This window comes from Meleagris gallopavo, chromosome 7 (assembly GCF_000146605.3).
Source record: "Meleagris gallopavo isolate NT-WF06-2002-E0010 breed Aviagen turkey brand Nicholas breeding stock chromosome 7, Turkey_5.1, whole genome shotgun sequence".
Lineage (NCBI taxonomy): Eukaryota > Metazoa > Chordata > Aves > Galliformes > Phasianidae > Meleagris > Meleagris gallopavo.
In genome coordinates this window covers 1,809,627-1,834,263 of record NC_015017.2, presented here as the reverse complement: position 1 = coordinate 1,834,263, position 24,637 = coordinate 1,809,627, and the positions used below count along the sequence as shown (strand labels likewise).

At 42.0% G+C, this 24,637-nt stretch overlaps 1 protein-coding gene across 6 annotated transcripts in view; it reads right to left on the bottom strand.

Moving 5' to 3' along the window:
- The window catches only part of AGAP1 (ArfGAP with GTPase domain, ankyrin repeat and PH domain 1), a 290,613-nt gene extending 265,976 nt beyond the window's left edge, over positions 1-24,637 (bottom strand). For all 6 annotated transcript variants that reach the window (XM_010713235.3, XM_010713236.3, XM_019616860.2 and 3 more), the window contains exon 1: positions 24,429-24,637. In XM_010713235.3, coding sequence (XP_010711537.1) covers positions 24,429-24,591 — 163 coding nt within the window. In that variant the 5' untranslated portion in view covers positions 24,592-24,637. The remainder of the gene's footprint in view (positions 1-24,428) is intronic.

Below are 24,637 nucleotides of genomic sequence, written 5' to 3'. Positions count from 1 at the left end.
CTGTCATAAATGTAATTCCTATCATCTTGAATGCTAAACTACAGTCATTATTTTCAGCACAAGTAGCATGTCAGACAGGCACAAGGGGTGTACGAAATGAGGCCAACACTCCCTAACAGCTTCATCATACAGCTGCCACACTCCCCAGCAATTTTCTCCTGCACTCTGTCAACAATAAAATAAGTTGTTCCATAAATATTGCTATGTCAGATATCAATCTTGACTTAAAGAGTGCTCCACTAATTTGAAAAGAATTTTGTAGTTCACTACTCCACTAGTTCTATATATTATTCTTCCTTTTTAAATGAAGTATCGATATTATCTTCTGCTTCTTTTGGCCAAGAGATTATCATCAATGTAAAAATGAAAGCCTACTAAGAGTAGTAGCTGTAAGTTACAACACCAGTGCTAAGAAATTAATTACCATTCTAAGAAATGAATTGAAATAAATGTCAATGTTCAGCTTCACCAAAAAAAACTCAGCATCTACAGTTCACATCAGCTGTAGAACCAGCCATTCTATAGCTATATGATCAGTTTGCATTGTGATACACACCTGAAGTTTGTGAGTAATTCAATTTAGATTGAGGTTTTTAACTTGGTCACACAAACCTAAAAGGGATTAATGCTGGAGTACACTGAACAACACATATCTGTGCTGTGAGCACGTGGATCAGTGTGCTGGGAGTAAAATCCAGATCAGAAGATTAAGATTTAATTCAATCTTAACATTTGCCTTTTAGCTAGGCAAAAAAAACAACTAGCCAATTTTCTCATTCTAAGGGAACAAACTTTCCTCTAGAGACCCACCTAAAGTAGTTCAAAGGAATTCTCCAGGATGAGAAATGGATGCTCTGCTGGAAGCCCAGCACCACCGCTCACAACACCCTGTTCAAAGGTTGAAGTTCCCAGCTCCACCAAACACAGCGTAAACTAAAGCTCAAAGAGGTCATCAGAACCAGCTTTTAATCACAGAATAGCAAGCTTGCTGAGGGCACACTCAATCCCATTATCTATGGGATTGATAAAGATGCTGAAGAGCACTGGTCCCAAGATGGATCCCAGGGAACATCATTCATCAGCAGCCTCCATCCGGACACAGAGCCATCGACTGCAACTCTATGGCTGCAACCATCTAATTCTTTATCAACCAGATAGGCAACTCTTCAAATCTGTATCTCTCCAGTTTAGAGATGAGGACATGGTGAAGGACCCTGTCAAAGGCCTTGCACATGTCCTGATAGATGACATCAGTTGCTCTTCCTTTGTCTACTGATTGACTATTGCCTATCACAGAAGGCCACCATGACTCAGACATGATCTGAGTCAGCCAGCATGGCTTTACCAAGGGCAGATCACCTCCTCCTCTTGCATTATGCCTTAACATCTGTTCCATGAAGATGTGCTCCATGTTATTCCCAGGCACAGACACAAGATGTGGCTCTTGATCTATCTTGTCCTAACTCTACTTCAGCAGAGACAACCCAAGTAGGATGCCTAGCACTAATCCAGGTGGCTCTGGAAGATCTCCAAGGATGAGACCACACAAATCTCCTGGCAACCTGTGCCAGAGCTCCATCATTTGTACAGCACAGAAATGCTGCCTGATGGTAAGAAAACCTACTGTGCTCTCATTGGGGTGTCACCTGCTGGCTGACTGATGGTACGCTCTGCCTCACTGTCCACATCATGCGCATATTAAACAGGATGGCACCCAGTATTTTTGTTGGGCTTCCTCTATGTGAGGATGGACTACCCGAGCCTAGAAAGGTCATTCTTGAACACTAACTACTGAATATCTCCCTGTAGCACATGCTTAAAAGCCCTCCCTCTGAAGAAAGTCATACTCTTACCATACTGAGTTACACTGCGTTAAAGCAGCAAAGTTGTACTGCATCATATGTATCTAACATGCTAGAAATCACTAAACTTAAATGTCTGTTTTGGAGAGTGTAGATTAGGAGAGCCACCATAGATGTTGGTTTTACTGTGCTATATCTCCCTTTAAACAATGACTTATCTTTCTCAATCTTCTTACATGATTTTGTGTCAGTTTTGTCATTACCAGCACAATACCTGTAGGAGCATCCAACCTCAAATACATGGTTGAAAGGATTAGCACAATGACAGCTCTACACAGCCAGTCCTTGGTTGAACAGCACGGTGCTTTGAGTTTTCACCTGTATGGAGCTGTACACTCAAAGCAATGGCCTTGAGAAATGATTCAGAAGTGGGTAGCTAGACATTCTTAATCCACTGTGTTTTAATCATGGCTGAACTAGATAATCTTAGAATCATTAATGTTGGTAAAGACCACTATCTGGATCAGAAAACTTGCACTCCTGAGTATGGAAAATGGACTACGCTTGAAAGAACTTTCCATTAAGCTGTGTTCTTTTCCATGACACAATAAAAAAAAAGATTATGAGGCCTGGAGCCAATAGAGAGGGCTGTGGGAGTCCCACCCCATAGACACCCATTAGCAAATTATGTTCCCCAATAGCATGTTGCTGGAAGAAAACCTTAACCTCAACCGCTAGTTACTTTTAGACTTCTACTACAGTCATTCAACAAAGAAAGCCTCTCACCTGAACACTCATCTGCTTCCAAATGACATCAGTATTCTTGGTACAGCAGTTCCTCTTGGACAACCCGGATGCAGTCTTTCTGCATTTGCTAACATACCAATGATTACTGCTAATTATCCCTATTTATAGAAGTTCATGCCTGAGGATACTGGAATAATATGAGTACACAAAGTTCAACTGAAAATAGATGCATGGGCCCTTCTGTTCACTTTCTTAACTGCATAATTAGCACATGTTCCAACAGAAGCAGTGGTAACTGCTATTTAGACAAGGATTCTCACCCCATCATAGTTCTTCCTCACATAAGAGATGCCTCATAAGAGGAATCAATATTTCACCATGAAAGATCATGAGGCACATTTGCCTTCCTCACAGCACAGGCACCAAATCTATTAAAGCAATCTGACCTTCAGCACATCATCCACCTTGCCTCTGTACCGCTAGACATTACTTATATATTGTCCAATTAAATAAAAAAAAAAAGCAGGATGACATTTTGTTAGCAATATCCTTACAACAACAAAAATATTAGAAATATTGCTAATCACAGTAGACAATTCTGTTCCACCTTTAAGTGCCACGTTTCATCTGTAATTAACACAAGCAATGAGTTTGTTTTTTTAAAGCATTAAACATAGAAAATTGCATTAAAGCTTTACATTAAAAACCTCTGACAATACTGTAATGCTCTGCTGCTCATTAGAGCTCCCTCTTTCCTTAGTTTACTGTGCAGATACCAGTATACAAGCACCCCCAATTAATCATGGAAGTTTCTGCAGAAATGAAATGCTCCAATTCTTCTGAATAGCCTGAACATCCAGAAGTTCATCAAAATTCCTCTCCCCATTTCCAGAGACAGGATGCTTCTAGCAGCTTGACAATATTCCTTTTGATAGAACAGAACTCATAAAATTCATTCGTAAATCCACTATTTATACTTGAGACCAGCCCTTAACACTGCCTCATGCCTTCAATCCTAGCAGGCATTTGTAATCTGCACAAGAAGAAAACAAATGAAAAAACTATATAACTTTTATATTGCTGTCTCATCATCTAAGCTTCTGAAAGTGAAGAAATTCCTTAGAAGTCTAAAAAACTCTGGTTGTTGAACTGATTTATCATCAACATAGGAGGTACTAATGCTGCTGAGAGCTGCAGTGCCAAAAAATTGATAAAAAAAAATCAACAAAATCTTTCATTCCATATCACAGTGACACACAAGCTGACACTGAATCAGATTATCTAGCCACTCTACCAAACAGTAAATAGTATCAGCAAGTACTTACATTCATCCACAGCTCAGCAAAGAACTGATAACAGCATTAGAGCACTGATGGGTTTAAATCTCCTTTTTCCTCTTGCATTGTACGTGCTGTTTTGACCAATGTGGCTGAATGCATGTCGTGTAGATGGTAATCAGTGCTTATTTCTGCCAATAGCAGAAAAATGTGAAAGGTCAGGTTTCGGATTTGTTTGGGATGTTTATTTCTAAAGTATCCATATTTGTTTTCACAAAGAGATGACTTGAAGAAAATACCATGAGAAGTGGTGCATTAGCAGGTCCCACAGCAGGCTGTGAGCACTGCTCCATCCTTACTACCCTCACATTTACTCCCACCAGTCACTGCTGTGAAGAACCTCTGCAAGTGAGGCTTACAATGCATGTCATTTGATACCAAAAAGGTATCAAACTAACACCCTGATTTGGATAACTCTTGACAACAAGTACGAATGCCCTGCTGCTGACTGTTGTTTAACCTGCTCAACCTCATTTACAGAAACATTCCTTTGTGATACAACCACTGAAATATGTAGAAGACCCGGGGAGGGGACAGCAAAAACAGCTTTCAGTTTTTTCCTTCAAGTATTTTCATAAGAATCTTATCTCTAATTGTAGTACTGCTCTCCTACCACGCTACTCCTTAAAAACATCCCATTTTTTAGCATTAAATTAGACTAGGCCAGCCAGGTAGAAACAAACAAGTCTTCCACACGTCATTTCACAAGGAATCCAATGCTGGTGATTTCCCCTCGCTCCTCAACAGATCAGAGTCTGACTGTTCTTTTCCTTTGAAAGCAATCATTGACAGTCTAAGTTTCAATAACATCTTCCAGTAACTTGGAAGAACAAGGACCTTTTAGCTGCCACCCTGAAAAGAAACATCCTACTTCCACTATTCCAACAAACTACAGACAACTGGTTGGTTATCAGAGCTACCCACAGCAAAGAGATTCTGCTACACAATCATGACTTAATATTTGGGGTAAAGTTTAGAAATACAGCACTATTTAGGTGATACATATCACAGCCATCTGCGGTACCAAAAGTCAGCCCCTCCCTACAACTGGCTCTACCTGGCCACAGTATGCACACAGTATGCCTTAACAGGGCACAATAAAAATTAGAGCAGGTTTAAGAAGAGGAAATCTTGCCATGTAAATCCAATATTGTTTTCACTATCTCAGAAAGAAATGCTGCGAACAAATGGCACTTTTGGAACATTTCACCAAATACTGTAGTTCTTCTTAAGTTTGATGAGAAAATTGACTTCAATATCTTTGTGCAGTTCTTTCTTACCAGAGGTCTGAGTATTTCCCAAGCTGTCCACGCAATGTGATGAAGCTAAGAGTCAATTTTTGCTAAAATAAGGAGAGAAAAGGCTAAGGAGCATCAAATGGGAAGCTTAAGGCATCCAGAGTCCGAACAAAAGATCCTGATCCCATGATTTTCTCTGAAAGCATCATGCTTTGAAAACTACTACAGATTTGGTACCCAACTTGGCTGGCATCTGCCTGCACTAAAAGCCTTTTGTATGTAAAGTCATGCTGAAGTGGTCTGAACACTTTTCAGCACTTGCTCTTCCTAAAGAGGTAAAAATAACTTCTTTGGCAATAAGAATCTCTATAGCATTGAGAAACAAATCCGTCTTACTGCTTCTTTTCCTCCAAATATGAGCAAAACAAGCACCTAGGCAGAACATGACTCCGTTTCAAATCCCTAGAAATCATCTGATGGACACAGAGCTATACTGTAGTAGGAAGATAAGGAATCCCCCTAACCTGCCCTCTCAAACCAGGCTCACAGAAACAGGGCAGGTCATGAGTTTTCTGTAAACAGAATTGTACAAGCCCATCAAATATTAAACAGCACTGCAGATGTCTGCAGTCATTTCTAAAAGCTTCTTCCAGACAAGCAACAAGGACACATGAATTACATCAACTGCTTCCAAACACTCCATTTACCTTTTTCCAGATGTTTTTAACTGAAAATAAGCGTGTTTCTCCTGAGTTTTTAAGTCCAGAGCTCTTTTAAAACTGCTAACAGTGCATTTCTTGTCCAGGCTTTTAAAAGAAAAGGCTCATCCAAGCTTCACAGAAGTCCACTGCTCTCTGCACAATCTTAAGCAATAGATGTATCCCAATGAAACATTCCTGAAGGCCTCTAGTTCCAGACTGCATACATCAGCCACATCGTCAAGTTGTCACTTCCACAAGCAAAAACCCTCAATACAAACATAAAATTACACGCACTGCACGTATTTGATGCGCCATCCTCTTAAAATCCCTTTGCACAGAGTTGCATCCTTCCCAAGAAGAGCTGCAGAAGCCATCTTGTTCATTACCCATATGCATATAATGCTGTTTCAAACACACTGTCAAGACTGCAAATGATGCTGGCAGAATTACAGAGCTCTTCGAGATTGCAACTTCAGCCACCCAATATATGCAGCTTCTTTTGCATATACCTTTTGCATAAGAATTCCAAGTTATCACAGTTTCTGCCCACACTCCTGACCAGCAGTCAGTCAGCCAGGTGCTCTGCAGCCTTGTTGTACACCCACGGTGGCTCACACAAACTGACCTAAAAGCTCAGCAGCCCAGGGCTTTCAGACCAAGGCTCTCCAGGGGGTTTTGAAAATAGAACACAAACTGCTACTGGTATCCATGATCAGCGACGTTAGATATTGAGCACAAGTCTCACAAAATGCCTCCTATTTACTTAATACAATGATAAGCCAGCTTTATATTGCAGTCAGTACCTCTTGGAGAATAGCTGCCTACTATCAGTGTAATTCTTGGCCTGATGACCTGTATGAAAAATGCTTCTTAGCATAGCACTGCATGCCACTTGTCTCTACCTCAAACTTCAGAAGGAAGAAAACTGTGTCAGGCTTCCAGCAGCAGCCTCACAGGTTAAAAAAGGTGCAGGTTCCACTCAAATACCACCTGCATCACTGCCAAAGGTTATCATCACGGCACAGTCCTCACACTGACTTCACATATAATCATTGGTTGACAACTCAAATTGATGTTTTTACACCTATAACCTGAAATTGTGAATTTAGTTTTCAATTAACCAGGCTTATCACCACAGCTGTGAATATTCAGTCTTAGGAACCTTACATTTGGACTGTGACCTACTGTTATCTTGCATATTTAACCTGCCAAACAATCCAGTACAAAGTCCAGGTAATTACATCTGCTTAAGCAGAAATACGCATTTGGCAATAAGCCTTCAGCATCTACTTTGTTCAGATGTTGGTTATGCTTCATTCAAGTAATTACAGCCTCTTCCTCGCTGGAATAGCAACTGATACTGCCAAGTCTCAAGCCTCTGAAGCCTATCAGGTTCCTTGGTATTCACAATTTCACAAACAGCAAAGTTAAAAGGTATATACAGCCAGCACCACCAAGGCTTACTATTGTTTAACCAGTCTATACTAAGTGTAATAGGGATATTTCATCAGCACTCACCACCATTGCATGAGCTTCTTAATGCAGGTCAAGCTAACTCCTGTTCTGATCTGTTAGCCTTTATGTTTCACCACCTATATCCTTGACAGAGAAGCTTAGTGCCACTTCTATGTTTTTTTTTTTTTTCAGTCCTGGCTTCTTACACATCTCAGATCAGGCAAAGTAGATAAAAGGATCCAGAACAGTACTACTGGACAAGCAAAGCCTATGTTCAAAGGGGCTGTTCAATTTAGGCTAAGTTGAGCTGTTCAATTACTCCATTCCTACTGAAACCTGCTCTTAATAGCAACAATTCCTAGAGTTTCAGTTATTTATTTCTGCATTTGCTCCCTAGCTAACAACCAATTCACTACCTCTTCTACTAGTGCAGAGCTACAGATGGAAAACACACTTAGCATGTGTAATGCTATAACGTGATTGAAAGTACAGCAATAATGGCAGGATATCACAATCCTAGGCTGCAGCAAATGAAGATAAGCCCAAACACAGCAGCCATGGATGCAGAAACAAAGGAAGAAAATTTGCTTACCTTTAGAAGGCCTAAGGTAGACCAGGATCTCCAGCAAGATATCCTTGCATCCACTGCCAACCCTTACATGAGCTCTGGGAAGGGGTGGATCCTGGCTCCAGCCCTTCCAGCCACTGCATGCACCGGAGCTCCCCTGGATTGGCTCTGCCTTCCCACCAGGTGTTCAATCACTGCTTCAAGCCATGACTTAGCATTGCCACTACAGCACATTTGTCTTCAATAATCCATTTTTAAGATCTCACAAGCTTCCATACTGATGTGAGCAATTCTGTCCATCCATCTTCATTAGCTATAGCACAAAAAAGCCACATTAAATGAAACTCATTCTAAGAGATGGGTGGATTGATACAATAGCATGGCAATTGGTTGCTTCATCCTTCAGAACAGAAAGAATCACTGACAGCACACCAGTCCCTTAGGAAAAAGTCTCAAGGTTATACCGAAGCCTAAAAATAATCAAAGACATCAAATTGTTACTAACCACCTTAGAACCAATTAGCGCACTGCTTTTAACACCAAACACAAGTTGAAAACACAAACTCACAGTGGAGCTTCTTTGGCATTTCATTGGCATTTCTCTTAGGTTGTCTTTACCAGTGCTTAAAAATAACAATCTGACATTCCCCCACAGAAATTATTATTATTAAACTTAAGGAAGTGCTTAATTATTAGCCCAATTCTGTCATTCCTGAAAGAAAACACACAGCCGTGAAGTTCCTATTAGTTCTGGCAGTACAGCAGTCTCCTGATATCTTGAGTTTGAGCAACCTAACTGAGTTGTTAAAAGTCAATGTAAGCTATTTCCACTGCACAGTTACTAATCCAATAATAAAACTCTTCTTCTTCCTGCTCTGTCACAATAACTTGTTCTTCTTGCCTCTCCCAGAACACTACGAATTCAATATATCACATACCAACTGTTCAGAGAATGTAAAGGGATCCGGTTTCTTTGAGATATTTATTATTGCAGCTTTTATTGCCAGCAGTTACAGCCAAGCGTGCCTCTAACAAAGGCTCAGAACATATCACTGTTTTGCTTACAATCTCCTCCTGCAAGCTGCTCAGTCACAAGCAATCATCCTTAGACATTTCTCTCTCAATAGCAAAGGAGTTCTCTGGATTTGCAGAACCTAATGAAAAAAGAATAGCTCTGAGCAGCAGGCAGCAGTAGGGCCACAGTGATGGCTGTCTCTGATCTGCTTGTGTGATCCACACACAGACCTGTAATCATAGGCTAAAAAAGGTCTGAATGTTTCCAAGTAAGTTATGGCTTTGAATGGCAGAACCTGGTGAATGCCTCTAGTGGTGGTATTTCGGTTTATAAGTAGGTGATTATTCACTACTATCCCCTGTCCAATCTGCCAGTCCAGAACCAAAGCAGAGTCAAAATTCCAGCTCTGAATGAAATACCTCCACTAGAAAACGCTGCTTCTTCTGCCTGCCCTTCTCTCACACAGCTTAGCTGCTGCTCAGTCTAAGCCAGGAGAATTGTTTACTCTTCAGATCGTGTCATTACGAAAGTGATCCATTTCCAAGGCTTCCTGAAAGCAGCTGCTACACCCTTCCAGCTCCTAACCAAAGCAGGGACTCATGCAGGACTTTCACTCATTCCTCCCGCAGCCACAAGCCCGCACGTAGCAACAGCACACGGCAGAAAGAAGAGCTTGGTGGAAGCAGCGCTGCTCACAGCCTGCACAACCGCAGCAAGAAGCCGTAAGCCCACCAACAGCAGAGACCAATTCACACTGTTTTAAAGCCCAAGATCTATTAACTCCCATAAGACCTGACTAAGAGGTGTCTGCAACTGGAGGCACGAAGCACCAGCCTCAGGGTAGGGCTTCTAAGGAGCTGAGCACATGCAAGGTGCTACAGCTTCCTCCTGCAGTGGCAGGCAGACACCAGAGCAGACAGCCACCTGTCTCTGGTCTCACTGAACTGCTCTTGACCCTTGATAGCAAGATCATAGACCACATGCCCAGCTGTTCATCCACTGTGGGACAGCAGCACACAAGTTCATTCTGCAAACATCACCAGCTCCTGGGCATAGTGCAACCAAAACAAAAAAAAAACAAACACACACAAACCACTGTTTTCATCTCACCTAATACCTCGTGGCTTGCTCTCACTCTTACACCAAGTAAGGCATATTAAACAAACCTCCTGCAATGCCTCAGAATCCTACAGAGGCAGCAAAACAGGAGAACTGTTACAGCCAGCACACACAGAATCCCAGCAGTACCATCTTCCAGGCAGGAATTACTCTTATTTACAAACTAAGACAGCAGCACCCTGCCATCAGCTTTTTTCATTGTTGCTCACGACAAATACAAGTCCAATTCTTTTAGTGCAAACAACACAAGTTGTTGTGAAATCAAAGTAAGTTTATAATATGCTAGCTCATCTTTCAGAACATATGCACATATACTAATTCCTACTGCATTTTCATTGAGATGCCGACACAAAACTCATTTGACACGCTGAACCCTTGTCTTCCAGGATCAGTTCTGGCATCTACTGCACATTCACACACAGTTATGTTGCCTTCATGCTGCACAGAAACCTAACAGCAACTGTCAAGAATTCCTGAGCATCAACCAAGATAGAATTAAGCGATTCAACACGTGAAATTCTGCACATACATGCAAAACCAAAACAAAACAATCCCACACCAAGCATCTAGGGAGTGAAAAAAAGTCCATTTATTTTCAGATTTAGTAAGTATGTAGCTACTGCTGGAATGTCAAGAACACACATTCTAAAATTAGCAGAAGTGAATAACACGCATTTAAAGAAAGCCCACAGATGCCATCCTTCCCCAGCTGATCCAGCACGCCCAAGTCTCTCATGAAATGGAAGGAAAGGCAGAACTAGAATTTATCCAGCCTTCAACTATCTTGGATGCACTGGAACAGGCTGCCCGAGGAGGCTGTGGATGCCCCATCCCTGCAGGCATTCAAGGCCAAGCTGGATGTGGCTCTGGGCAGCTTGGTCTGCTGGTTGCAGACCCTGCACACAGCAGGGGATTTGAACTAGATGAGCATTGTGGTCCTTTGCAACCCAGGCCATTCTATGGTCTTCCACAGCATCATCACTGCCACATCTGAAATCACCATGTGTCACACAGATGCAGTCTGACCGATGCCAGTAAGAACACTTGGAACTCTTCCATCTTACTTCAGAAGAAAAACAGGCATTTTGTCTACAAGAAGTCAGATTAGACAAGACAAATTAGATTGGATGGAATTTTGATTTCTTGTTTGTTCTGATTTGATGTGACCCTGCCAAAACACTGACTGGACAACTGAAAAGTATTACATCAAGAAGGCTGATCTAAGCTGGAACCTTATCTTTTTTCAGCCAGTAAAGTTTTTTTGCAAATTGTTGCACATAATGCATACGTTGGCAGAACTCTTCTCTAAAACATGATATGCCCTTCCATGCTAATTTGCAGAAAAGAAGACAGCAGTTCCACAGCAAGCTAGCTCTGTAGTAAAAAGAGATGGGGGCAGAGGAGGGACTGTGTGCAAAGGAGACCAAGACAAACATACCTGGTACTCAATCACTCCCTCACTTTGGGATAAATAAGCATTTCCCACGAAATGCTAACAGTCCAATGCATTACAACTGAAAGCTCTACCCAACAGTTACTCCTGATGGCTGTTAAAAGCACTGCATGTATTACTACAGTCACCCATTACATAAAAGCCAGCCTGCCTTATGCTACACAAAGTAGTTAGCAACAAGCAGTATTTTCATAAGATAACAGTTTAACTTCAGAAAAGCGTCTCTTGCTTCATTCAAGCTTGTACTTGCAAAATGCATGAGTACACAGTACATATTTACCGAGTTTTAGAGACCTTTTGTTCTTCATTGCAGCAGGCATCAAGTTCATACACCCTGCCTTCTGAAGGGGCCCGCTCTCAATTCACACATCCCAGACAAACAGCTGCAGACAGCCGAGGTCCACCAAGAATTTAGAACCACCCACAAGCACTGAAGATGACCGTTCCTTAATATCTACAAATATTAACAGATACTTAATGAAGGCAGCAGAGACTCAAGTCAGCAACAACTTCAGCCATGCCCCATTGTGTTCAGCTCAATATGTTAAGTATCTAAGAGTGTGTTTTTCTGTTTTTTGGCACTTACCTGAATATTAGATCTCTTTCTGCTGAAAGAAAAACTGTGTTTAGCTGCATGACTTAGCACCATAAGGATGATATATAACATACTAGCCTTTGGGAAGATAAATTGAAACTTTGGACTGTTAGTTATACAGGCAACTCTGATTCAACGCATGATTAGTTGCAAAACACACAAATTTGTTTATTACAAGTTACCTTGTAGCCTACAGATCAGCTCAGGGCCAATAGCTTCTGCGTATCATTCAGCTACGTTCCCCACTGTTGCTTAAGGAAAACAAGGCTTAGGTGTAGGCTAATAACAAACTGAACAGATCCAGCAGCTCTCCAACACCATAAAATGCTATCCCAAATCTTGCAATGTGATCCCACACCTGCAACAGCTCTGAAGCTCACCATTTCTCACATTAAAGCTTTAACCTCTGCAAGAGTAAACACGGACTAAGTTAATTTGGTTAATTCCTTTTTATGCAAGTCAGCTTGGCCACTGCATGAAAGCCACCACGTTAAGGTAAACTTCATACGTTATCAGCAAAGAGTCTTATATCCAAATAAGTTCTTTGCTCACTTTCAGGCTGGTCTGACAGCGCAGGCCCACAAAATGAAGTGCACTGCTCCACAGTATAGAGAATGCTTCACCCAGGCTGCAGCAGCCTCTCCTGCTGCTTGTCATTAGCTAGGTACTTCACACAGCTCTTCATGCAAATATGCCTGTCACATTTCACTTCAATACAACAGAAATTACTGTTTTTCTCCCCCAAAAGTTGCATCACACCCAAAGTCACCAAACCTTTTAAAGCAATTTGTGAAGCACACTGGTTTGAGTACCTCTGATTTATTACAGCAAGTAAAACAACATCTGGCTTCATCCACTGACTAGAATTAAACAAACCTAAATGAAAATGTAGGGAAGAGCCCTACAAATGTACACAGCTGTGCTGTCACCTGTTTGAAAGCACTGCACTTAGGGATTCCCTAGGGCCAGGCACTCCCCCACAACTCAGTGCCACCTCCTCCTGAGATGACAGCGCAGCCATATCCAAGCTTCTAATGAGGAGCCACTGAGCAAACCTTCCTATCCACACACTAATTCTGCTCCTCCCCCGAAAAGAATCTGACACAAAGCCCATAGGCTACCTTGCTGCTCTAGGCTCTTTACGAACCCTGGCAAAACTGATTTCTCCCATTTGCCTACCAAAGTGCTTTAAAAAAAAAAAAAAAAGACACCATCTATTGGACTGGCCTAGTTAGTAAATCAAGGGATATATATATTTGTGCTTTAATTCTAGTAGCCTGTCATTACCTAACATCAAGTAATCCTTAGTGGGGAATCCTTGTATTTTTTAGGTCACTGAAGTACTTTGTCTCTTGCTGTTGGCAGCCCCCGTTCAAATTACAGTCAAACAGTAGTATTTAAGTGCATTATTTTTCCTTCCCAATTAAATAAGTAGTTTCAGCTGTCTGCAGTCTCATTTTAGTGATTACTGGCTTGTTCCCACAGCAAGCCTCAAATTAGAAAACTTCATATTCATTAGTGTCTAAATCACCTTGGAATACTAAAGTTCAAGGTAGATGTGATATGTTTTGTCAAACAGACTTGTCAGGGATTTTCAACTAACACATCAAGATATTTTGATTATACCACAAACATTATCTGACAGAACTACAGGTACAGAAGAAAGGAAATTCTGTCCAGCTATCCCATCCATACACACAGCCAGCAGCATACGCAGCTCTTGACACTAAAGAACCAGCTATTGCACTGCACTCCTCAACCAGGTCTTTCCTTATTTAAAGAACAGTTGTCTCTAGACTCCCACATCCCATAATCTAACAATGGAAATGGTTTTAAGTTGAAGGAGGGAAGATTTAGGTTGGATGTCAGGGGGAAGTTCTTGACAGAGAGAGTGGTGAGGTGCTGGAACAGCTGCCCAGAGAGGCTGTGGGTGCCCTGTCCATCCCTGGAAGTGTTCAAGGCCAGGGTGGATGGGGCCCTGGGCAGCCTGGTCTGGTATTAAATAGGGAGGTTGGTGGCCCTGTCTGCAGCAGGGGGTTGGAAATTCATGATATTTGAGGCCTCTTCTAACCCAAGCCATTCTATGATGATTCTATGATTCTGTGAACATTCAAATTCCCCCACCAGCCTAGAAATGCAAAGACCTTTCAGCTTAAGAGCTGACTGATTTGCCCAGTGAACAGTTAGCACACACTTCTTTACCAGAATCAGACACAGCCAACACATTCTTATGGCCTCGACACCACTAAATACGTGACCCTTGTTTTATTCTGATGTTTTACCCACTGCAGTTTCTGCTGTACTGACTGCCCTATTTGCCTGAAGACAAATTCAAATACAACATTTTGTCTTTCGCAACCCAAAAATGCACAATCGTGTACCATATGCATTCTATCTTTACTGTAAGGAGAACACAAATAGACAAGTTGAAAAAAGGTACAAAAAGACTTCCAGTTCTTCATGCTGTTTAAACAACCTCTACTGTGAGGCTGCAATAAAACCACTTCACTTTCCCTGAAATGCTGCAGTGACTAAAATGGACCACATTTAGGCATTTAACAGCTGGTGGTTTTTGTCTTGCTTGTGTTTGTACACTGACCAGATTTACAACACATGTAATGCCCCACTTTAAAAGCTTTTACACAATAATTTGGAGTTGACCAGCAAGTGAATATTACGTACATGCAGTTCACTTAAACTCTCTCCTCAATTAGCATAATAAAGCAACCAGCAACCCTCTAACTGAATTCACTCCATTATGCAGGAAGCAAGATGTTCCAGTAAGCAAAACATACCCGGAGAAGTTCCATCATTTCATACATGCAAAATAGTCTGTTATCTAGGTCTCCCAATGTCAGCTTAAATACCAGCTTGAAATGGCATTACACACTTATCACAGCAGGTGTCAGCTGTAAATATTTGTACCTCTACCCAGGCTAGCACTGTTACTCAGTGGGTTAATGCACATCACTTACCACCTCCCTTCCCTGGCAGAGAACACAAGGTCATGCACCTGTGCATCCAATACATCTCTAGCCTCAAGCAAGTTGTGCCCTTTTAGTCAGCTCCACCCTACACAAGCACAGTTTAGCAAGACGAATCCCATCCATAAGCTAATGCATCTTTGTACATCAACACTATTAAACGCTGCAATCCCATAGCAGTGAAGTATTTTGGAAGATTAGTTAATACAAGTTAAAATTAGAATCATCTTCAGAAAGTAATGACACACAAGAGGCCAACAGTGTGCAGGAACAGCTTCCCACAATCTGCCTTCACATATTCACCTCCAATGGTGAGCCTGCAGAGTCACAACAAAGTCACAGAATTGCCACAGGAAGATGATAATCATCTATGGGAAAGCTGTAAATGCAGGTTCAGTGTAAATCAGCTTCTCCTGATACTTTGAGGACTGCAAAAGCATTGTTGATTTTGATGGTTTCACACAAAGCGAACAGAGCTGTGCGCTGTTAGCGTCCTATGCAAAGGGATCCAATGCTTGCCCAGGAACCCATAGAAGTCTTTCAACTCCAAACTCAAGCAACAAACACAAATTCTCCAGAGGCTTCTTTCATGGCAACCAAAATAAAAGGAAAATCCCAACTGTAAGACTTGAGGGTACACTAGAAATACTACCAAAGTTACAAAGCTGGATGCATCACCTAGTGATCACACAGCTTACCTGGTTCTTACCAGGACTAAGATAGGAGGTTTTTCCAAGAACATTCCACCTTTGCCATTTGGTGCCATTTGACATATGGCCACTTTGACCATAAGTACCCACCAGTTCTATGGTGCTCCCAGCAGTACAAAGACCACAGGAGCTTACAGAAATATTAGTTATTTCATCTTCGTATGTCATGAAGCACCAACGCCTAACTCGTAACATTACATTAGACTTATAGAGAAGATCTATCAGTATTCAGATCCAAGCAGAATATCACGACAACTGAATTACCCCTTCATAGCCTTTCGGAATTCCTGAAGCTTTTGTTTTCAAGAGATCTTTTCTGTGTTGTTTTTGGTGTTTTTTTTTTTATCTCCATGACTGATTTTGTGTTCTTACCATTCTTGCAATGATAATTAAAACAGCAAAATCCCTGCTTTACAGCTAAATTCAGTTAGTATCATCTCCAGAGAGCACCATTCATTACCTTTTTAGATCACTTTCTATCTTAGTGCAAATCTTAAGTTTCCAGTTCCACCCACCAATCCTTCAGGACAAGCACTGCAAGGAGCTGAGCTTCTATCCTCTGTCCCAGGGTAATCCCACTGCATTAAATGGTGCTTCCAAGAGTCAAGCACTTTCAGATAATATCTGAAATGTCTCTTTGTATCTCACTTACAAACCCAGAGAAAGTCTTAGTGTCATCAATTATGGATCTCAAGAATAATACATTAAGTGAGCAGAACAGAACATTGTAGGAGGTCATACGAGGTGACATAACCATTCCAGGTTTTTGCTATGGAGGCTCCCAACTACCAACAAATGACCAACCTCACAACTGCTTCAGCACTCACCCATGCTACACTTGTCATTCCCTACCTTCCTTGCTGTCCACAAGTTCTGTTTTCCATCAATACTATCTTCTCTTTCCTTACTATACCCTTTCAACCACCTACATACAGCTCCTACATCTCAAATACTCTTCAAAGAATCCTCATGAAAACCACTCCCTTTCAAATTCAGAAAGGGCTGAACACTCTGAATTGCTTTTTCTCCATCACACTCAAGCTCACCTTATATGCAGAGAGGAAAACCAAAAGGCTTGTTTCTTCGTAGTTCAAACACGTTCAAGTCCAATATTATACAATAATGCTTTCTATACTATCCATTATAAAACTTTTGTATCCTGTGCATGTGTAACTGAGAACTTGAGGCTATTCTCAGTGAATTATCTTTATTATCCCAGCCCAAAGGCAGCGCAGCTTTGATCTGAGATGCTTGAAATCTATTCCAGGCCTTAATGATAGCACTCCACCTATCACATCAGTGATTTTATTCCTACGTCAGTGATTTACTCCTGTGTCATTTCAGTATCCTAAAAATCACCAGATTCATTCTTATTAGACTCTGATGACAACACGGGCAATTCTGCAACTACTTTTGTGTGCCAATAATGAGGAATGACATCTGCTATCCAGTTATCCAAGAACTACTATTCTGCATAAAAGTTGTCTTTCAAAATGGTAATATAAACAACTCAGATAAGGTAGCTGAAATCTAACTCATTTGTCTCATAAGTCTGTCCACTACACTTGTTTTCAGCATTAATTAGCACAAATGCCAGTCCTCATCTTATTTAAGAACCTATGATGTCTTTTTTGAGTTACTGACCAAGTGATGCCCTGCTTTTCATAGAATCATTAAGGTTGGAAAGACCAATAAGATCATCTAGTCCAACCATCAACCCATGCCTGTGACCTCCAGACCACAGCACTCAGAGCAACACCTGCCTTTCTCCTGAACACCTCCAGAGATGCACCTCCCTGGGCAGCCTGTTCCAATACATCACCACCCATCCTGAGAAATGTTTCCTAATATCCAACTTGAACAACTTCTGGTTCAAGTTGAGGCCATTTCCTCTCTTCCTATTGCTTGTTACATGTCAGAAGATGCCAATCCCCATCACCACAACCTCTTTGCAGGCAGTTGTAGAGAGCAATGAGGTGTCTCCTAAGCCTCCTCTCCTCCACACTGAACAACCCCAGTTCTCTCAGCTGTTCCCCATTAGAGTTGTGCTCCAGACCATCACAGCTTTGTTGCCCTTCTCTGGACACACTCCAGGTCTCAGCGTCCTTCTTGCAGTGAGGGGCCCAACACTGAGCACAGCACTGAGGTGCAGTCTCCCCAGAGCTGTGTACAAGGGGAGGTCACCTTCTGCTGGCTGCACCAGTGCCGGGATGGCACTGGCCTTCTTGGCCACCCATGCACACTGCTGGCTCGTGGTCAGCCATGGTTTACAATTTTTGGTTCACGATTAGTTAACTCAGATACAAGAACTTGTGAAGATAAGTGGCATACACTTAAATGACTGCTGCCTTGGCAGCCAGTGCCATGCTTTTAGCATATTTCCCCTAGAGAAGACAGTTGCTGTGATACCTAAAAGACAGGCTTCCTGGCTTTTCTTCTGAGCATGCTAAGTGGAAGCAGTGAAATAACAGAATTCGTACATTCTCACACTACCAGTTACCACAGAATTCTGCAACAACTATCTTGCTGTGTCTGTCCTCCTGCTTGTTATGTTACTGGAAAATGTAGAATCAGAGTGATTAAAACAGGAAAGAACTTCAAGATCACCAAGTCCAACATCAATCTGACTTATCAAGTCCCATCATTAACACATTCCTCAGCACCATATCCATACGCCTCCTAAACATCTTGCTGCTGGCCATGTGGTTTTGGATATAAGCTGGGATGCCATTGGCCTTCTTGGCCACACATTCAAGTGTAGATGCAAAACACAGACAGAGGTAAAAATTCATAGAAAACATCCTAGCAGGAAGAATAGTTGAGTTTAAGAGAATATAAGCATTATCAATTTAAAGGCAAAATGGATTTTTCTCCAGGTTTTAATGTTAAGTTACACCAAACAGATTTGGTCCAGGCTATAAACAGCCCTTCAAAATAATGCAAAAAACAAAAAAAATAATCATCCAGTATGAGTCAGAAGCTTCTCATAAACAAATAAAAAGCCCACAGACATACTGCAATACAGCCAAAGCTACACATTCAATTCCAGTAGTGCTAAGAGTCACTTTCCTTGCCTATATTTACTTTCTTAAGTGAAAGAGGGGAAATTAGCAAATAAAATAGCTGTCTAATGATTAGGCTTACATTCATTATCTGACTATGTAAGCAAATAAAGCTGCTAAACAAGACAATTTATACAGCTCATTCATACCCACCCTGTGTTTCCATACTTGCTTCCACAAGCAGTTCACTGAAGCAACAGGGGAGGGAAGAAAACCAACCAAGTTACTCAGTGTTAGAAATGCACTGTCATTTTAATAACCCTTCATTTGTGGCATTAGATGGGCTCCAGGTATATCACATTCCCATGGTAGCCCAAGCATGTCAAAGTAAGAGCCTGCTGTTATTTCTAACATTAATCACAAGATTCATGCTACATCTGTATCCTTACCACAATTAAATCAGAAGTACACATTCACTACAAACAATTCTGGTTCAAGAGCCATCCAGAAGCCTAAAAAGTTGTTGGAAAAGTCATTCCATATATATCCTTGATTCTAAGATCCTTATATTCAGTTTAAATCTTTTAACTCTAAAAGCTGTTCATCACTCTGCTCACAGGCTGGAGAGTTTATAAATACAGCTGAACTTTACCTTCTCATCAGATTTAAACACCATATTTTACAGCAAAAAGGCTCAATATCAGTGTAATGCTACAATGCAATGGGAAGCACAGCAATAATAGCAGGGCAGCAAAGTCCTACACTGCAGCAAGTGAAAACAAGCCCAAATGGAGCAGCTATGGACACAGAAACAAATGACGAAAAACTGCTTACCTTTAGAAGGCTATAGGTAGACAGGGAACCCCAGCAAGAGATGCTCTCACCTCCACTGCCATCCTTTAAAATAAGATCTGGGAAGGGGTAGATCCTGGCTACAACCCTGCTTGCACCTGAGCTTCCCTGGGTTGGCTCTGCCTTCCCACCAGGCACTCAATCACTGCTTCAAGCTGTGACTTACTATTTCCACTACAGTCATGTACTTTTCTCGTTGGTAAAGACAAAAATTCCCTGTTGCAATGCCATAGAAAACTGAATATTGTTGAGATTTGGATAATTTTTTTTTTTTTTTAATCTCTCAGGCTCTGCCCCCAAACTCCATCATTCTCCAAAATAGAAAGTGTTGTTTTCCAGTTCCTTCTTCAGCTTCACAGACATTCTCTGAGCCCATCCTTCCTGCACTGAAAGGCCAAAACTGAACACAATATTCGAGGTGCAGTCTCACCAGATTCCCTACATCTGATTCATCTGATTTAATCACATTAATTTAATCCCCCAGAACAACAACAAAAAAGCCCTTGCCCTTTCTCGCACAAATCTGAAGAAAAGATTGCTGGGCTGTGAAACTGTTCCCTAGACACTGTCTCAAGAAGTTACTCTCATGTCATCATCAGCCTCCAAAACCATTCTTAAATGTTTTAGATCCCAAGCGAAGTGATTTTGTATCATTTATTGGAATGTTTGAAGCATTAGTTTTATCACTTCAAATCCCATGGAGTGATTCACAGTTTAAAAAGTCACAACAATAAAAACTCTTCAACACTGTGAGTGCTACTAAGGTTTAAGGGTGTCACACAATTAAGCCTGGGGAAGGGAGTATTATTTGCTTGCATGGAGATCCATAGTTACAAGATCTCTTAAGTCTGTTTCAACAAAATAGCTAAGTAAAAGCAGTGACTGGTATTTAGTTTTGAGCATGACTGTAATTGTTTTCAAGCTGCAGCTTTGCTATAGCTCTTAGCAAAAGCTGAATGTAATGCAAGCCTTGGCAGCTTCCCACCAGCTATTCGTATGCCTGCAGGAAGGCTCAGTTTATTAAAGAGAGTAGACTTTACAGCAGCAATTCACCTCTCTTTATCATAAAGTTGGTAAGTTAAAGAAAAGAACCCATGTTTTCAATAAATAATCAGAATCATAGCATTATCTAGGTTGGAACCTCAGAGATCACAAGTCCAACCATCAGTTTGATCTATTGAACCCCACCACCTATCCATGTCCCCCAGTGCCACATCCACACATCTCAGACACCTCTGGCAATGAGGACTCCACCACGGCTGTGGGCAACCCCATACTCCAGAGAAAACACCACAAAGTCAGAAGGAAAGCATGGCCTTGACAGGTAACAAAACCAGGCTGGAGTCCCAGACCAGTCAGTGGCAGATGCTAACTACCATTCACAAAACATTTATCATTTATTTAACAGGAAAGTTAGCAGAAATCTCTGGAACACAGCTCTTCCAGGCTGCACACTGCTTGCTATGACTTCCTGAAGTTTCAAAGCAACAATTCCCCCAGAAAAGCCTCAAGAAAAAAAAAACAAAACAAAAAAAAACACACAACCACCCTGAACCCACAACCCACAGACCACAAAGGAGATCTTCAAACCATTTTCAGGGCACTCTCAAAACAGTTATCTTGAGTCTGAGGTTTTGTTTTAGTAGTAGAGATCTGAGATACTACTTGCCCTCTCTCTAGTTACTGAGATCTGCTCTGACCCTACACTGCAGCAGGACCTGTTTTGATGGGCTCACCACTGTGTAAAAGGATGCAAACAATCCTTGCTCAAAGCTCGAGGTATCAGTATCTGTTAGAAACAAGTATATCAGCAAAAGTATTTTGATGGACTCTCAGCCAAGAAAATGTTGACACTTAACTGTTTTAAAGCCCCCTCGTGAAGGATTAGAAATTAAGTTTTCAGAGTGCTTCACTTCCTTTCTTTGGGTTTGCATCATTCTTTAACTTCGCAACAACACAGTGCTATCTACAACCTGCCCTTACACATCTATATGCACAAACCAACAATGCAGCATCTCAAAAACCCAGTTTAAAGACCGCTGAAGTCTATTCATGTGTTTGTTTTACATGGTTTCTTCTTCCTCTCCATTCTTAAGTACAGTACATATTTGATGCAAGAAGCATAAATACTGATCAAGTGTTGATGTATCTATTTGTGGAATTAAACTCACAAGCCACAGAACGCATGAAGGCAGTTTTTACTTAAAGGCAACAGCCTAAATGACAGCATCTAAAATGTTTCAACCACTTATTATACATTTCATACAAAGGAGCATGTTTTTCTATCTGATTTTGCAGCTCTGAAATGCAAAAACCTGAAAGTAACTGCTTTCAGAATGGAATATGTGGAACAACTAGTGAAGCAGCCCCACACTTTATACATGCTTTTACCAATTATCACACCTAAGTCAGAATAATACAAGGAAAGAAATCTCAGTGCAAAAAATAACAAATAAAAAATACTCAGGTGTCCATTCAGGACCCAATTCAGGAACAGTTGGCAGCAGCTGCTCTTTTAGGATTATTACCTACAACTCCTGTATTTGAACACAAAGAACTGCTGCTGCTGCTGCAAGACCCATTTAATGTTGCATTATTTCAACTGCCACTGATCTGGCCAGCGTGCCCAAACACTCCTCTGACAGAGCTCAAATCCTAGAAAGGAGTTTGCACTGCCAATGAAACTTTTTTTCTTTTTTTAATGGAAGGCTAAGTAAGTCGATGACACTGTAATGAAAAAGAAAGGCAGTAAATAAGTAATGTCTTTCCTTCACCAGAAGTATCAAACTGCTTTAGATTCCAAGCATGTACTCTTCCAGATCTGTAAAACGTCTCACAAGCACCGAACTATTACATGAGCTGATCAAGGAGCATATGTTGGTCGGAGTTACAGCTTAAAGCAGCCTGAACTAATGAGGCTACATTCTTTAAAGGGTACGGTTTTTTTTCCCCACTGGAAAAAACTGTTTCAGCACTTCGTATTTTCTCATCTCAGCCTGTGCCAACTACACCGCAACTCCTCACTATCGGTGAAAAAAGTGCAATGCCCTGAGCTTAAAGGGCTTTGCACTGCTTGGGAACCATCACTGCAACATCAAACTCTGCAAATCAGCAAGGACTTCCCAGGCAAAACAAATCTTAACTCCAAGTTCTTCTCACATGCAATAACAAGGAGGTTTAGCACAGCATGCAACTTGGTGGAGTTATAATCCAGGAGTGAGGAGGATTTTTTGGGGCTTGTTGAATATATGCAATTTTCACATACTTAAAGAGTTACTTAAAGAGCTCTCAGAACAACAAAAAAAGATCTAAAATAGACACTTCTTCTAGATAAATCTCTCCCATGAATCAGATCTACTGGTTCCATGACTCAGTGTACAACGCAAGTTTGACAGCAAATTGTCTACAAAAATTTTACTCATCAGCTTTGCCTTTGAAACACATTTGCAGGCTGCTATTTTGGTTTTACAGTCTCTGAAACTGACAAAGGAACCAAGTTACGGTTAGGTAACAAATCAGCAATACATGACAAGGCTGACAGCAGTCACATGCTGTGAAGATAACTACACACAATGCTTCACATCCTCCTCCCACTTCAACACAAACCTGGCTGCACCGCTATATCCCATGCATCAACACATCTAAAAGCACAAGAGCAGGCATTAATTACCACTAAATAGTTTTGGTTTTTTGCTGAAGGACATCATTTAGCCCACAGAAACCCAAACACTAGGGATGCTAAGAAAGGAATAGCAGTGTCTGTGTTGTACTTCCCACAATATAAAGTTTCCAGCTCCCCGGTGAAAGAGGAGAGGAGCAGGAAGGGCTCCCAGGAGCTGACAGCCGCTCACCATCGTTTCAAGGAAGTAGAAGTACAAAGGCAACGTGCATAAACCTCCAGTGCCCATTCAGTCCCAGCGCAGTGTGCCTCCAGCTCTGCTGCTCAATGTGTGACAGGCACTGCCAGCCCTGCTGACCCGCTGTGTGCGATGCTAAAGAGGATTTCAGCCCCCCTCCCCCCCTCCACAAAATGTTGTTGATGGTATTAATGTTTAATACCATGCTGTCTGTTTGTTCGTGCTGCGCTGCTTACCAGCCAGATGAATAAAGGAGTCTTTCAAGCAACAATCTCAGCTACTTTTTCATGACATATGCTCTAAGGACAAGACAGGCCAACAAACCAAGATCGCTTTAACCAGCTCTCCATTTCAAATGCTGTGCATTTCGAATGATGCCTGCTAGCTCGAATACCAGACCTGGGCAGCCTGGTCTGATATTAAATGTGGAGGTTGGTGGCCCTGCCTGTGGCAGGGGGTTGGAGATTCATGATCCTTGATGTCCCTTCCAACCCAGGCTATTCTTAATTCTGTGAATCCCTTCCCAAGCAGTGGCAGGCTACCTCCACACACAACGAACAGCTTTACATTACTACGCAAAACAACTCCAATCCCTTTTTAAAACACGTGCTCCTAGCCAACCTCGTCCACTCTTTTTACCTGCAGTTGTAGTTTAAGGAAAACACCCGCAGACTCCACAACGCAGGCGATTTATTCCGCACACACTGAGCAGTTCTTTAGGGACAGACGCACGCAGACCTGAGCTCACGAGGCTGTTGTCTGCCTCCCGCTTTCACAGCCGCCGTTTTGCGCTCTGCAAAGCAGCCGCACACCTCGTTTACCCAACCGACCGAACCGCGGCGCGCGGCTCAGAACCCAGCACCCGACGGCCCCCTGTTTTCTCAGCGCCTTCCGCACCATCCTAACAACTTCGCGCTGCCCATTCCCAGCAGGCCGAGGGCCCCCGAGGGAAGGCGGCAGGAGGGCACACGGCCCGGCCGCCCCCCGACTCACCCTCGATGGCGATGACGTGCTCGCGGATCTGGTTCTGCAGCACGGGCTCCTCGACGCGCTCCAGCAGCTCGTAGATGGAGTAGATGTTGGGGTGCACCGACTCGAAGCGCTGGATCTCGGCGCGGATGGCTGCCGAGTTGGCCAGCTGCTGCTGGTAGTTCATGGTCCCCCCTTCCCTTCCTTTCCTTTCTTTTTTCCCTCCCCTCTCC